Here is a 16,637-nt window from a genome sequence, read left to right on the forward strand (position 1 = left end):
GTTTCACGAAATCTTTCCTATCTGATGCACCCTGATGTCGAACACATGCGTCATTCTGAGCTGATATCACACAGTCAGCGTCTCAGCAGCTTCCTGATTTTCTTTTAACCTCTCTGGATGGAGCAGTTCTGTGCACAAAACAACACATGATGCCTCACAAGCCACGGCGATTCATCTCCTCGGAATTAAAGTTGCGCTGAAACGTATGTTTTGTTTCGATTTATTTTAAATCCAAAAAGTCCAACATGACAAGGCGCGTGTAATGCATGAAAACGGTGCACACAAAGAAAATGACAAATCAACTGCAAAGTATCTGTTTGATAATTCTTTGTATAGAAAGTAAATTTATATTAACATAGAATCTGAAATGCAACACAAATTAAATATATGTAGCTTGCATAGATATGCTGTATGTATGCAAGCTTTTAACAGCATTCCTCTTTCAAGAAACACATAAGAAAATAAATATTAAATAACATAAATAGGCTTCATTATACTGATGTACCGGCCACCTTCATACTCACATATTATTTATAAATCTCAACCAGTGAGTAAAGTGCTGCTGGATACTGACTCTCTACGGCCAGTCTCAGGTCATCCTCAGAAGAGTGTGTTCATCCTCGCCCCCCTTCTGCAGACTTTGTTTTTTAGAGTCCTCAGTTCTTTCGAAACATTTGCGACAAGCTCCTTGTAGGTCTTCAGGAGCACGCAGCCGTAGACCTTCTGCTGGAAGATGTTCTGAGATGGAGGTAGTGTTGTCGGCCCCCCCGCTGGCTCTGGTGCAGGCAGGTTTGGGAAGAGGATCTGATACAAGTTTTTTATGCGGCTTGCCAGGGACTTGCTGCGTGCAGTGACTCGTTTGATTTGAGCCAGCAGCGGGCTTTCAGGTGGCTGTAAGTCTGTCTGCTGCTCGAGCACTCGGTTGAAATGTGGGAAGAAGGCTTGGAGGTGAGAGTAGATGCTCACTATCCTCTCTGAGGGCTCCATCCCCGATATGTTGGGATCAGGGATGCCGGTAACTGCCACTTTACAGAAGGACTCAAACATTTCACCTTGAGAGGTTATCTGCAAGAAAACAAAGAACATACGACTGTTAGCATATTATTTTGTAAAAAAAAAAACAAAAAAACAAAGACATAGCAGGTTTACACCTGTACTCACATATGTTTTGGACAGGGTGGCAGCTTCCTTGTGTGTGAGTCTGGAGAGCTTCAAATTCTGCTGCATGTCATTCGCACACAGCTGGCTTCTGCTTGCTGCCACAGTTCTTGTTGAAGCAACAGCCATAAGCAGCAGGAGAGACAATAATGCTGAGGAGAAAGAAACTGGTCAGTTATCCTACATAACCATGGGTCGGGGGGGAACTTCATTTTAAAACCACAAGTGCGGCGCAAGAAAGACAAAAATACATTTTGCCACAAGCAAGCACTAAGCAACAGCAAGTGAGAAAAAGAGCAACACCAGCCTGAGAAGCTGCATTATCAGTTCAGTCGTTTTCTAAAGCGATGCACAGCACGTTGAGAACTACTTTAAATACTCTACTAAAAGTTACTATTTTGTGACACTGATGCAGGAAACTGCAAATTTCAGTTAGTTTCACAAGCGCTACAAGACACCGAAAATAACCACTAAAGCATGCAATGGCAAGGAGATGTGGTTAAGGTTGTTTTATTTTTAAATAAAAGGTAGAGGCAGGGGCACTTACTTGCTGCTGTTCCCATAAACTGTTGAAAATTCATACTCTTTACATGACCATTCATTCTCCTCTCGGTATCACAGGCAAATTGTGCGGACTCGTCATAATCACACTCTTTTAAAACTTTTTTTTTTTTTTAAACACAGAAACCACACATGTCACAGGGGGAAATGACGTGCTCTTTGTGAGGCAACCAAATTTCCCAGAATTTCCTCCTCTCGTTCAGAAGTGCCGTTTTTTTTCTTATTCTTCTTCTTCTCCTTTCTCCATTGTCGAACAAGTGGACGATGTCCGTTCATGTCTGCCCTGTGTAGGGGCATGTAGGGGCATGTATGAATGAGCATAAAGCAGTGTAGCATAACCATTTTTAAAAGGCACTTCCGTTTTGTTCTTGAAGGGAAAAAATGTTCACTTAGCTGGTCTATTTATATCTCTTGAGGAAGGTTGATCTGCTGAATTTAGAAGAAAGTGTCAGACACATATATAAATAAGTTAAGTAGTGAGATCAGACAACCCATTGACACAATTCACCAACCTACACTCAAGAGCGTGGGTGAGATGGTAAAAAGTTACGTTTGTGAAAGAGGATCCACACTGCACAAAGCTGTACACCGACGATGCATCTTTCTACTTTTTAAAACAGCAAAGGTGCCTTAAGAAACCTGCCAAGTTATTTGAATTCAGTAGAAGACATTGACACTGTAACATGATAATTTGGACCTTTCAACCCAACAACACAACACTGTTGCGTAATAATGTAATCACCAAACTCCTAGATATTTGTAAAGAACATGTGAAATGTGGACAGTTCTCTTTATTTTGCAAAATGATTTCAGTTTCTGTCAGTAACCGTTAAAGCCACTCCCCACGCAGCATGTGTCACAAATATTTTCACACGGCAACCCATAAAAAGATGGCCAAGGTCACAGGAAATGCATTTGTCAATCAGAGACTTTTATCAGTGCGTAAAAGGAGTGGGCCTGCAAACTAGGCAACCAACAAGTTTCATCACTCGGCAAGTTTAAGCTGCTTACAGGCAAGGCTCACGTCAGAGGATGAGTGCATTGTGACATATTGTGGTGCATGAGGGGAGGAACTGCAATTGTAATCATTTGTGACAATAACACAAGTTGGATTTTTTACATAGTGACTAGTCATTTAGTCACTGACCCTAGGATTGACGGTCATTTTCTGCTGCTTGTGTTGTGTTCACCAAGTTGTCTGCATCACAGGGTTCAGTAGAGGTCAGAGTGTGGTACAGGAAAAGTGTTGCCCTGAGTGGAAGCGACAGGTTGAGTTTGCTGTGAAAGTGAAACGGCTGTTGACATGAACTCCACGTTTCTTGATGGCACTTGCGTCTTGGTTTTAACACATCAGACAGTGTTGTCAAACCACTCACTACTCAAGAAAAGACGTGGGGAACTCAACCCGCCGCAACCGTGTCAGCACTGCTTCAGGTAAAGTCTAACCACTCTCTTGCCAACTTCGGGGCTTTCCAGTTGCCCCAGGGGATAAAAGAGGGGTTGTGGTGAGGTGGGCAACCGATACAGATGGCGCCACAAGCGTTGACAGTTCAAGGAAACTACAGTCGGATTCCTGCCAGCATATACAGTACAGAGGTGCCAAAAAGGCCCACATTCGGCGCTTAAATCTTGCAAGCTTGCCCCGAAATGTAAGGAAACTGGACGGCTTGCGGAGCAACTTCCCTCTCACCTCTTGCTCCCACTTCAAGTTTCTCGTTTCAACACATTATGTTCGACTTGCATGTGTTTGCAGCCTACGGTAAATTGTAGTAAACAGCATTTGATGCAATATAGGTCGTGGCGGTCTCATCACGCTAAAAAAAAGCAAACATGAGAAGTCCCACACCACATTAGAGAGCATTAGAAGGAAATTCAACCACACACAATAAGAAATGCACTGTCATAAGATGCAGGATGTTGATAAAGACTCCCTTTTTTTTCAACAGAACTTCTTTTATTTTGTCTTTGAACTGCACAGGAAATGGTGAATAAAGTTCTTTAGGAAAGTCCCCTTTATTCTAACTAAATACATCTTTCTAGTAACGTAAAAGTTACACAAATTGTAAAGTTCGTACTTGTTTTGAAGCTCTCAGGCAAACCTATTCAAGCACCCCAGCGTCACTTTTGCTATGGAACCACTCGTCCGCGAAGGCTTCAGTTTTATGTGACCCAGACAAAAGGCCGTACTGCATATGAGAAACGTTTTCATCAAATTTCAGAAAGTTCATGAGAATGTAAAAGGCTGAAAAATCTGGCGGAGCCATTCAAACTTCAGAACACACCCGGTTCGGTCGAAACGAATTCTGAATTTAGGCGTCGACGTGTAAAACAAGAGCGTTTTGAGTTCTATTGCCTTCACAAACTGAACGTCATTGTACTCCTCCGTTTAAAATAGACTGTGAATTCAAGGGACGTCTTCCACCTTTCAGCCCCGTGAGGAAATATGTGTTTCTGAAATGAAAAGAAACAAACAAACGAGAAAAAAAGGCAAAGAAATGACCTGTCAGAAACATAACAGGGCTGCATTCAAGACCACCATATTAAACAGCGTTTCAAAAAACCGACCCATGATAAAATATTATTTATTTTTCCATACATATACTTCATTTTTAAGAGGGTTTTCACTGCATGGGGCACTCTAAATGTGTCGTGAGTGTTTGAAAAACTTAGTTGTGTTTTGACTCAGAGAGGGGGAGGGGTTCAAAATGCTTCTCGTTTTACATTTTGTAAAAATCAATCGTCTTTCCAAGACAAAAAACTACAAGGCTAAAGGTGGTATTAGAAATTAAGCACCAAACAATTATCTTTCCATTCGGTAGAAATGGAATAATTGTGCAACCTGTTCAATGACCATAATGAACATGGCGAAAAATATGTAAATCTTATCATTAGACACTAATTACTCAAATGCAATCCAGACCCACATATGTGTTGTTGTGTTTGCTTTCGTTGAACCGTTGATCCCGCGAAAGATCATTGATATTATAATAGCAATCACCAGCATTTATACAATCTGAAAGTCTAGTGATTTGACTTATATAGCAATATATTGAGCTATTGTATGACCATTTCTCTATTATAAAACAAACAAACAAACCAAAAAACAAAAAAACAAGAAAAAAACAAACACAAAGCAAAGTCTTTATCATTAAGATCTGTTATCAGTAATAGACCAGTGCCTCTGTATATTCTAGCTATATTCTCATGTACAAATATTCATATCAAAAATTATACAGCACAATTCTCACCATTTTCCTTTACAAGAACTTTTGATAAGTGAACATTAAATGATTCACAAGTTTAGATGAACCCAAAACAAAATGGTGCCGGCGTCAGTAGGTAAAATATAGATATAACAAACACGTAACTAAAATCTGCTTCAGGCACAACTTAAATAAAGGCATTTGTGAAATTATCATATCAAATATGGCGCTTATGTCCAGTATCCATAGTCTGTATAACTGAAAAAAGAAAAAGAAAAAAAAAAAACTAAACGCTATGACCACTTTTATTTACAAACAGCTAAAATCTCTGACAGATTCATGCTTCACTTCACAACCTGAATTTGTCCTTAAAGTGCATGCAATAATAAGCAGTTTTACCAAGTGGGATCTTGAGTTGTGATGTGATTAACGGGTTGATCGAGCTAATGCCAATTGATTCTCTACATATCAAATAAAAGACTGTTGCCTAGAAAAGTGAGGGACCACAGTATACTGTATGCATAAGCACAATATGAAAGTATGACCGAATGAAAAAAATAAAAAATAAAGTGAACAAAGTCTGACTATCCAGTGACCCCATACAGTAATATTCACATTCAGAGATTAAAACAAACAAAGAGAACAAACTCATAGTTTAAAAAAATAATAATAATAATTAGACAAAGCAGCTTAACACCACGGGGGAGTCCGCAGCTCACATTCCACAATGTCCCTCCATGTAACACACACATTAAGCATCATATGAACATGATGGGTTTCTACTTAAACATATCAAAGTGCCCATTTTACTAAAATTTCCTGATTTATTCAATTCATACCAAAAAGGAGGAAATGGCATGGAGGAAAGAGTCTGTTATTTTTGAACACACAGGTTTTCGAGTTACACTGACTAGGTTTGACTTTTATTGACATGTCGTCGTCGATTCTTTTGTTTTACTTTCCCCCTTAAAGTTTCACAAAAGAAGCTCTCATTGCACGTAACATCTCGATTTGAAGATGCAATATCTAAGAGAGAAGAAAAGGAATAGAGAAAGTTATCCAGTTTTGTCACCGTGGCCGTGACAAACGAACAAGTGGATGTGAAAAGGGCACGGATATGTTGTCCTCTAAAGATAAATCCACTTTCATCTGTTGTCTTCTTTGGGGAAGTCCAGAGATCCCAGGCTTCCAAAGCCGAGGCTTCTACTTTCTGTGTCAAAAGCATTAATTTCTCTGTCCTGGCGTTCCAACAAGTGCTTGATCCTTTCAGTGCGCTCCTTCTGAAGTGCAGCCAGTTCCTCTTCAATCTGTTATCAAAAAGCAGCATTTTATTTTTAGCGTGATGTGTGTTTTTAGCAAAGGGCGTTGTTGACAGTAACGTCACAGTCAGTAACTCGGGGGCCGGTGACCCCTAAGGGGTACACGGAGGTACTGCAGGGGTGTCGCAAAATCTTTGATTGGTTAGACATTTTTTATATATTTTTTTTATTTTCCCCAATAAATTAAAATGTCTTTAAATACACATTTACAACACAAATCCAACATATTTTAGTAAAGGGATAAATAGAGTCAGAAATTGTTACCGCCACCCTACTGATGCACATGTTTGAAATAAATTATGTATTATTTGAATAACTTAATACTGAATGACAAATGTTAGTATTTGTTTTCATTTGTCCTAAACTGTACAATAGCAAACTGAAACGATTTGATATACAAACAGTTTGAAGGTGCATTTTTTCATTTTCATGCATATCATATTCAAAATATGTATGAATAATTAATAAACAACAACAACAACACACAAGCAGCTTATTTTTGAAAACCCCAATGATGTGTGGCATACTGCCTACTACCATTGGTTAGGCTAGTTAGCTCGTGTCTTCTTGTTGGTTGCTAGTTGGTAGCTGACTGCTAGCCTGCTGCAGTGGTTGAACCCTTTTCGCCCATGTATACTTAAAATATTTTACTGTGTAGCTCAATATTTCTGTCAGTGCCTTTTTGTCCATATGTGCATAAGTCCAGTTCACTGCAAAGGGAAGTTTCACTTTAACCTCTTTTCTGCTATTGGGTTCAGCTGAGGTCAGCAAATAAAACGTGCTCACAGCCCTGCCCTGTGAGGATGTATTATGCACAGTAAGCTTTAAGCTAAATGCTAATATCAACATGCCAACACGTGCACATCATGACAGTAAAAACTCTATGCTGCTGTTAAGCAGATTAAACATTCAATGCATTCAACATCCCAGGTTAGCATGTGCTAACCTTTACTGAACAGTTTTACAGGTGGGTGAGAATGGTGAGAATGCCATTAGTTTTGCAGGAATTTTGTCAAAAACCAACGTAGCATAAAGTAAATTCAAAATTTGATGGCATGACTGTATACGGCTATGAAGTAACAAAAACTTCCTCCTTTTCGTCATTAGAGGAAAAAGTCTGGTATGACCAATTTCAACCGTTTCATCATTTGGGGATTACGAATGTTTGTCATCATAATCCATCAAGTAGTAGTTGAAATCTTTCATTCTCAACCAAAGAGACAGACTGACCATGTCATTCATAGAGCCATGCTGCAGCCATTTTTTGTAATTCTTATCATATTATATTCATGCAGCATAATGCAGCGCGCGTGTCACCCCTAACAATTAGGATGTAAAGCTAATGTCTTTTTCAGCAGCATTATCACCAGAGACAGACCCACACACTCGGCTTTCAACCAGTTGGTGAGGCTGTCTCAAAAAACACAGCCTATTTTCCTCAATTAATGTCGGCTTATGAAAGACTGTAAGGTTCCAATGCCACAGTCCCAACTTCCACCCCCATCTATGTAACCATCCCAGCCAACAAGTAGCATCAGTGGGACTCCAGGTGTGTCAAAAACTCTGGTATGTTTCTTAGAATGCATACCAGGACAAAGGTGTATGGATGTAACCCCCAAAGCTGCTGTAATAATAACAAATTTAAGGTCATTTTCATAATGTGTGGCATCACGTTGCATTTACTTCAAGTAAATCTTGAGATGGAAGTTAGGATGGCTTTGATCTTCAACCTACCTTCTGTTCAAGGTGCGCTCTCCGTATGGAGACCTTCTGCTCAAGTTTCTGCTGCTCTCGCTCATGTTGGGTCTCCATCTGTGACTTGGTTTTTCTCTGGTAGGCATCCAGCAGCTCCATCTCTTGTTTCAGCTGCTGCTTCAGAGCTTGGCACTCGGTTTCCTGCTCCGCTTCTAACCGCATCTAGGATAGCCAAGGAAGAGAATGACAAAGGTGTTAAAGAACTCATTTGTCAAACTACAGGCCAACAATCACAGCAAAAGTGTCCCAAAAGTGGCGTTAAATAGCAATTTGGACATCCGGATGGTTGGTGATGTTTAATAACTAATGGGCACATAATGACACCATAAGATAAACGTAGATAGCCAGCATGTTTTCCTGATAAAAGCACAAAATGAGATTGATGAACAAGGTCCAATTTTGCTGCTTAAGAAAAAATTCTTCACAACCCTCGTACCGCTTGTGAAGCCATCATCTCGTTGATGCTCTGTTCGTACTGCTCGGCCAGTATAGCCAGCTTGCGTGTCTGCTCCTCTTTCAAGCCCTTCAGGATGGTCTTGTGGTCACCTTTCGGAGACACCTCCATCTGATGGTTCCTAAGTGCTTTGTACTGCTTGTTCTGCACCTTGCAAGTGTCCTGGAATTGTTTCTTGATCTGCATCTCCAGGGTCTGAGGAGGGTTACATGAGACTCTTTGCATGTTAATCAGAAATAAATTAAATCTGACTTAAACACATGGCAGCAAAATAAAGTTCAACAAGAATGCTTAATAAAACTTTTAGTTTCGTGACTGTATTTTCAATGCCTCTCTTAATTCATCTGATTGGTTTGAGTTGTTGACTTGTGCGTTCTCAGTCTACCCTTTAAATGTAGAGTAAATCCTTGCATTTGTAGTAGATAAGGTGGATATTTAACTAATTAAATAATTAATCATTTAATGCTTCCATTCCTTTGCAGTGGCCTTGAAGATTTGAATTTCTCTGGCACTGTCTTTGGATAAATGGAGGAGAAAATATGTGAAATTTTGAAAGCCATAGTGCATATACAGTATTTTGGAAGAAGCAATTCTCATATCGACATGATTAATTCTTTTGAGGAGGTTTCTATAGGAAAATTAAGAGTACAAGGCACATCTCAGTGATGTATTCATAATCCAACATGTCACCGTTCTTTTATGAACTTTTAAAAATGTCTTGAAACTAAGCTTGTCAGATATGAGCTTGCTAAATGACTACATACAGTATAGACGCAAAGAGGAAGACTTCTGCACCTTGAGGTTTCTGGGCTGCTGCCGCTGCTCCAGACTGTGTTTCCTATGCAGTTCTCTCTGCCGCCGGCCGTTGTACTCTTCCTGGTTTTCGAGCTCCGTCTGGTGCTGCAGCCGCATGAGTTCCACGCGCAGCTTTTGTAGCATCTGCAGCTGCCTGCGCTCCAGGTCCTGGGTGGACTCGTCCTGCCGGATCATCAGGGCATGTTCCATCTCCTTTTGGGTTCTCTTTTTGTTCAGCTCCTGGAAGGGAAGATTGAAGTCATGGTACTTTTAATTACTCAAATGTTGGTTGATGCACATATTTCTGAATGTAATTATAACATTTGGTGTCTCTACAGGTAAGTAGTCAGTATTAGGTCCTCTTCTTTTTACTTCACATGATTATTTTTGCTGAAATAAATGAACAATTGTATTCTATTCTATGCAGATGATATACAGCTTTATGCAGGAGTGAGTTGCAGGACTTATCTTACTGTCTTGATCAAACCCTTTTCAGCTTGCATTAATCTTAGTTTAAATATTTTGTGATTCCTTCTCTGTGCAATCCCATCAAATTGTATCTTGCTTCAGGGTTGACTGCTTCAGGGTTTTTGAAAGTTTGGTCATATCAGCAGCTTTAAGATGTCGCCTTATTTGGTCACCAACATGTTCTTGTGACCAGGTATCTTCTGAGAACTGCAAGTCATTGCTAAAACTATGTCTGCCCTAATAGTCTTGTGTATACGTCATATTATGTAACGAGAGGAAATCACATTACCTCTCTCAGTTGCTCCTGTTCAAACTCATGCTTCCTGACGAGACTCCGGCGTTTGAGGGCCCTGCAGCTCCGGTCGTAGACAAGCCTCTGTTGGGCCAGAAGATGAGCTTCCTCCTCAGCCTGAGAGCGCTGTATTGTTTCTTTGTGCCTAGACAGACGCTCCTGCTTTTCCTCCTTGGGTGTACAAGGGTCTTCATTCATCTCCTGGGATAAAACACACACGCAACAAAGAGGGTGAAAGGAGTATGTCAGTAGACACGCTCAACAGATGTAATGTGTGACATAAACTTATTTGTTAATTACTTCCTTGATCTTGTCTTTGCAAAGTCTGTATTCCTTTTTCTGGTTTTCTAAGAAAGTAGTCAGCTCCTTCTTCTGCTGAGCAACAATCTGTTGCTGGATCCTCCTCTCTTCTGATGCAACTGACTTAATCTGTGAAGAGAAATTAAAATAATCCAATTATCACCCTTTATTGATTGCCTACCTTAACACCGAGACACGAGTTAGCCTTGAATTGAATTACATCACTCTCTAGTTTCCAGCCCATTCATAAATAGCACCTGCTGTAGAGGCTGTACCTCTTTGTCTGTTTGAGCAGCATGGCGTTTGGCCAGTCTTTCCAGCTCAATGTAAGTGTTGTTTGCATGTGTTTCTAATTCCTTCTGCAGCCGGAGCCTATGCTCATCCATCTCGGCCTTTAGCCTGTTCTCCAGGGCGATCAGCTGCTTCTGGTGCTGTCGCCGCATGCGCTTATACCCAGACATCTGCTCCCGCAGCTCAAAGTCCTGCTCATGCTCCTGGATCTACCTGATGCCCTAGACAGAAGAATACAGGAAGCAGGAAGTAAAAGGAACTGGACAAGCACAAAGAGAGAACACATACACACATTCGGCAGACTAAAAAGGTCACCCGAACCCACATAACTGCACATCCTAAATAAGGTGATTCTGTGGTTTAATATTGTTCTTGGTTAAAATCATCTCTTGATGACACAAAGCAAAATGATTTAATCGCTCGGCCACCTTTGTGCCATTTCCGACATTTATATGATGCCACTATAGACTTGAGACCAATCAAGACATCAATCTCAGGTCGAGAGAGGATGTGGAAGTGCATCTTTTACAATCGCTGACACTCACTAAATCTCCGTGGTTAAACACATCGGTCAGATTTTTACATGGAATACATATAAATCTAACGCACACACGTAAAAGCAGAGGCAGAGAGGGAAGCCGAGGATGGAAAAATGACATCCATTAACAGGATCTGGTTGCCATGACTACAGATGTACAGCTGAGAACACAGACCCCCCCTCCCTCCTTCCACCACCCCCCTTCCCTCCCTCCTCATCGCCGCGCAGGCAGCGCGCGCACACACGCACACATCCGCTAACACGCTCGCGGCGCGCGTACACACAAGCGTATTTTTTTTGCAAACGGCGGAGAGAGGGAGCTGCGTACCAAAGATGCTGATTTGATGGTGGCAATGTGTTCACAGATCTTGCAGTCGAGAGACCGGCTCTTGTGAGAAGTAGGCCGCAGCTCTGGCCTGGTGTCCCTGTGCACAGCCTCATCCCTCACGCAAGCATGGTCCTGCAGGGGGGGAGGAAAAGGAGGAGATAGTGGGGCTGGGTGCTTCCCAGGCCCTCCGCACTCGCTGTTTCTGTCAGAGCCGCTATTACTGCCGAATCTCCCTGAATGCAGCACACATCCAGCGTTAAATGCATCCTTCCCCTGCTTGTTCCCCCGCTACTGTCTGCAAGTCCTTCCTAAGAGAGAAAAGGGCATTGCCAAACAATTGCAGGCACCACCGAGAAGGCAGCCAGTGGATGTAGTCGTTTTTTCTGGCGTCCTCCTCTTCCCAAAGAGGAGCAACCAAATGGCTCCGATAGATAACTGCGAATTATGCAATGCCTACCATTGATAATGAAAAAACGATACCACAGGGATGTATTTCACTGGCACTCTCCTTTTCCGTTTCAAAATGCAAGAGATATTTGGGAGGAAAAATAGTTTTCCCGTGTTCCTGTGATCGCATGTGGCACCATGTTTAAAAATATTTGAATCAGATAAGGCACATCCAAACATGGTTTTCCCTCGAATATGTCGCTTGGTGATCCGTTTGTATTCCACTCGAATTTCTGTCCTACATTTACAGCGCACTTGGTCATGGTAGGTGGTTCTGGTGCCTTCTATTCATCTCTTTCCTCTGTCCCTCTTCTACACTCCCCCTTCCTTTAAAGAGACACCACGATACTACAGGCACTTCTCAAAAAGGCTGAAGTAATGTCACATTGGATAAGATCTTTTAGATGTAATTAATGGCCCAGTGTGATCAGAATAATATCACGTAGATCAGTATTTGATTTAAATAAGTTGTATCAGTAATGTATAACGTCTTAGATGTCTTAGAGTGCATTTAACCAAAGCATCTCCTTTTTAAAATCATGTATGATGTGTATGTATGATGCATATTCCTTCAATCTTTCATTACAGATAAATTAAAGAATATTAACCTAATCACAGTATTCATGTAGCTGTACTGAAATGCCCGGAAAACGTATTTAAGAATAAGATCAGGCAGCTCATATACTCTCACCTACAGCAGAATCCAATTATAAGATTTTAAGAAATTCTGATTAAGCAAGACCACTTCAAATTTCTTCAGCATTTGTTTCTGCTCACGTAGTGACAACAAGCACTGGGGCTCACGTTTGTTCTCCCTGCTAGTACTAAACTTGTAATTTAACTTATAATAAATGAACTCAAATCCCACTTTATCTTTGGGATTTTGCCAAAACCATAAATGTGTGAACGCGTGTAAGCACACGTAGTAACTGTGTGTTTCAGGTGTTGGAATCTATTGAATTCATAATGTGCCCAGTTGATTTTCAGTGCGAGGTTAATGAGATGAACAAGCTGTGGAAAACAAGACGTGGACTCAGGCTCTGCTGGTCAAAGCAAACTTTATTATCAGAGGTAAATTCAAGGGATTTTTGACATTTTGGTCTTTTTTTTTTTAATCTGATGTGTGGACGAGGAAGAACAAAAGACAGAAATGAATCAAGAAGCTTTTGCCCCCAAATGAAATCAAGGTGAATCTTTTCAATGGCCACCCAAAACAAGAGTCATGAAGAAAAAGTTCCCCAGGTTTTTTTTTTCTTTCATTTTGAAGAAGCATTTAACTTCAGTCACACATGTAAAGGTACAACTAAGGACACTTTAAAGAAAGTCACACATGCTCCACACAGTTAACAATCAAGGTAACATACAGCTGGAAGGTTGTTCCAATTTAGGGTCTCAGGTGATTCGCTCTCTCCTTGTGATCCCAAATTGCCTCCAACATGTTGAGAGACAGGGCTTGTTGTTCTTCTTGTTTTCTTGGTTTGTGACTCTTATATCGTATATCTGGGCCTGCTGCCATGCGGCCGAATGAACTTTTGCCCGATCAAATGCCTAAAATGTTTGCACATTGCCGTTTGCACATGCACTGTCACTACTGTCACTGGTCTCGTCTTTTCATCAATTTGTTTTGTAATATTCTGATCCAACGCTAGATGTCACTGTTGACTTATTGGGTCTGCCTTTCTTGGCTGTTTTCAGTCCATTGCATTTGAAAAGATGAAGCTGTTACTGTACATGTAACCTCACATTTTTCTACCTACAACTTTATCCATCTCTCATTTAACCGTCACCAAAACCGACTGCATGTGAAGTGAGTTTTAAGTATTTATAGTATATTGTGTTTCATGACTCTGCCTTTAGCAATTAATACTAGTTTACATAGAAATTGTATCTTTTTGTAATCATCAAGAGTTAACTTGGAAGACGAACAGAGGCTGATTATTATAAATGCTATAAATGAACTTCTATAAGCTTCATAAAGAGGAAAAAGAAATTAAGTGCCCTCTTGTGGTGAATTTGAGAACCAGAGGAATTGACCAATCAATACAGATTAAACTGATTCCGATTAACGCTGTGACCTGGAATCATGAAGAGACGCTAACAGACAACATTACATTATTTTATTATTAAACGGCAGAAGCTGTTTGTCGATGATTATATGACGTAAGGGTAGTTTCACAACACTGTTTATTTAAGACGTCAATGTACACAGGTTCAAACTCACAAATCTAAAGTATACTATAGTTTGACAGTGTTAGTTTGACACTAATGACTTTGACTATGACACAAAACTTTACAGCTGATGACAGTATTACACAGTAACTCGTGGCAGGAACCCACAAGCTCGTCAGTTAATGGTCTCTATTGAGCTGCAACAAACTATTTCTTTTTCTTAAAGTCAGTGCTATAAAGGTTGCTGTTAACAACTTTTACCAGTTTCACTTTTCATCTTCCTGCTTCTGTCTGATCTGAACCGGGATGACGAGCTCGTTGCCCGGGCTGCTGACGGATGTCCCCGGGACCGGGGCCTCTACGGACAGAACTCCGTCAGCAGACAGTGATGAACTGATGTGCTGCAAGTCGACTCCCTGTGGCAACCTTGAACAGATGAACAGAAAGTTGAACAGGAACCAAGGGGAATGTGTCACTAGTCCCGATATGTTCATCACATTTTGGCTCATTAACCCAGATAACAACATGTGTCTGTAAGTCTATTAATTCCAAAGAAATGTCTATAATTTGCGGATCTTTTGCGCTCTAAAAGTGTTTGATGATAAATTAATTAGATGTATAAAAATATCTTATACTAGTGTCTGAAAATTCTCCATATTCTCACAGAAAACCTACTTGTATTTACGAGTGAAGCACCTTGAAACCAGTCCATGCTCATCCTGCCTTTCCTGATGGTTTCCTTCAAATGAAAAACATGATAATAAAAATTGTAACTGTATCATGGTTTGCGGTCAGTAAAGAAAACAAGATAGGGCTTTACCTGAAATTTGCAAGTAACCCTCCTTTGTTGTGATCGTGATCTCCTCAGGTGAGAAGTGATTAACGTCCAGGTTAATCTTCCAGCTGTCCGGGCCCGTTCGGATCTCTGATACTCCGCCTGTCAGTTGCTTCAGAGACTTTTGGTCCACTGCCTCGGGGTTCTGACTGGTGAATGGAGGCAGAAGAGGACTTTGTGTAAACGCTGGCCAGGAGAAAGATGCCAGTCTCTTCTTCGCCCAGTCTATCCAGTCCAGATCACTAGGCTCCAGGAAAGGAGGGAGGCCAAAGTCCTGTGCGTAGATACGGCTCGGCTGTGTCCAGTTTGGGAAAGGATCCCAGTCCACATCTCGGCGGAAAATAGGACGGAGTAATATTTTATTTTGCTCGCCCATAGCTTAGAAAATAAGCTCAGAATGAAGGAAAAGGGTGGTTGAAACAACACAGCGTGTAGCTCCACGCCGACAAACAAGTCTAGACTGACGACCAGGACACCAAACAATCGAGCAGCTGTTTTTGTTGTTCTCAGTAGAGTAGAGTAGAAAGCTGCTCTGGCATCTGTAACACTGCGCTGGCACACTTTTTATACCCGGCTGATGCATTTTAACACTTGTGAAGCAGCAAGTGTGATGTAAGGGATGAGAATGACTTGATATGTGATGAGCCGGGGCGTCACTCCTCTGTTGCCCCTGGACATGCGGAGGATAATGCTAATCATTTGTATTTATATCTCTTGAGTGTCTGTGGCAAGTTGTTGGTGAATGACTCTGGAAGCAGCAAGCAGACAGTTTATTCAGCAGCGGACTCTGCAGTCCTGTCACATACTGGTGCTCTTTGTCCACAGGAATCGCAGGCCTGTGTTATCCGAGGGAACGGCACGTACATTCAGAGTCGCACAGTAAACAACGGCCTTACTTCCACTTTCCAGACCCAAGACTGAAGAGAGAGCTAAATAAACTCCACTTCACGTGATAAACATGAAGTTAAAGACGTGTTTACGAGAAGGACGAGGCAATGGACAGAAAGAGTGACGCAGTTGAGTGGTGGTGAGGAATTTTTGCATTGACAGCTACATCTTCTTGGGAGATATGTTGCCCAAATAATGAAGTAGGCTTTAGAGGAATAAATCAGATGGCATTTATTAATGCCAATATCTGCAGCCTGTTCAGTTGTTATCGTCCAAGGAATTGGTCAAAGGTATTAAGGCAAGTTAAAAACAGACATTGGATACACGTGTCTGTTTATTTACATATTTTTGTGATATGATGAAGGTAGTCCTTGCATCTGAAATTGAGGAAAGATGTAGGAACTAAGCATTTATCAGCTAAAAGATCTGGTGTTGTTTCCAAGTGTGACATTGGAACTTGTTGTTGTGAACAATCTACGAATACAAGTGAAACAGACCATTCTTTGATTGCGAAGACAAAGCAAATCCATCAGACAGATAGCAGGAATATCAGTGGCCAAATTTGGAACAGTCCAGAAAGAACAAGACCAAGCCAGTGAGATTTGCTGCGTAAAAAGGCCCGGACCTTGTAGAGAAAGAACACTCTCCAGGAGGTACAGTAGGCATTCTATTATTCAAGTATAATACATGAGAGCCAATACAGAGGGTTCACCACAAGGTGCAAGCCATTCATAAACAGCTGTCTCTGGATGGACGAAACCAGAATAAGGAGAAAAGGGTCTGGAAAAGGCCTGAAGTGACAAATGATTTGAAACATACGTCATCTTTAATCTCAC

At 41.1% G+C, this 16,637-nt stretch overlaps 3 protein-coding genes across 4 annotated transcripts; all 3 read right to left on the reverse strand.

Moving 5' to 3' along the window:
* Positions 1–204: 204 nt before the first annotated feature.
* m17 (IL-6 subfamily cytokine M17) lies at positions 205–1,834 on the reverse strand. Its single transcript, XM_047570736.1, has 3 exons — positions 1,706–1,834; positions 1,162–1,310; positions 205–1,065 (listed from the first exon to the last, which is right to left on the reverse strand). Exons 1-3 carry the CDS (start codon positions 1,758–1,760, stop codon positions 601–603), a joined length of 669 nt encoding a protein of 222 aa, XP_047426692.1. The 5' UTR covers positions 1,761–1,834; the 3' UTR covers positions 205–600.
* Positions 1,835–3,651: 1,817 nt separating this feature from the next.
* taok3b (TAO kinase 3b) lies at positions 3,652–12,201 on the reverse strand. 2 transcript variants are annotated; one of them, XM_047569810.1, is made up of 9 exons: positions 11,920–12,201; positions 11,463–11,770; positions 10,581–10,817; positions 10,306–10,434; positions 10,003–10,206; positions 9,246–9,485; positions 8,433–8,645; positions 7,976–8,158; positions 3,652–6,229 (listed from the first exon to the last, which is right to left on the reverse strand). In XM_047569810.1, exons 3-9 carry the CDS (start codon positions 10,764–10,766, stop codon positions 6,068–6,070), a joined length of 1,317 nt encoding a protein of 438 aa, XP_047425766.1. In that variant the 5' UTR covers positions 10,767–10,817; positions 11,463–11,770; positions 11,920–12,201; the 3' UTR covers positions 3,652–6,067. The 2 variants fall into 2 exon arrangements, with proteins under 2 accessions (XP_047425766.1, XP_047425765.1); XM_047569809.1 differs by having other exon boundaries at positions 11,463–12,201.
* A 747-nt stretch (positions 12,202–12,948) lies between these two features.
* LOC124996614 (heat shock protein beta-1-like) lies at positions 12,949–15,484 on the reverse strand. Its single transcript, XM_047569811.1, has 3 exons — positions 14,899–15,484; positions 14,754–14,817; positions 12,949–14,504 (listed from the first exon to the last, which is right to left on the reverse strand). Exons 1-3 carry the CDS (start codon positions 15,287–15,289, stop codon positions 14,345–14,347), a joined length of 615 nt encoding a protein of 204 aa, XP_047425767.1. The 5' UTR covers positions 15,290–15,484; the 3' UTR covers positions 12,949–14,344.
* Positions 15,485–16,637: the final 1,153 nt, after the last annotated feature.

Source organism: Mugil cephalus, chromosome 19 (genome assembly GCF_022458985.1).
Source record: "Mugil cephalus isolate CIBA_MC_2020 chromosome 19, CIBA_Mcephalus_1.1, whole genome shotgun sequence".
Lineage (NCBI taxonomy): Eukaryota > Metazoa > Chordata > Actinopteri > Mugiliformes > Mugilidae > Mugil > Mugil cephalus.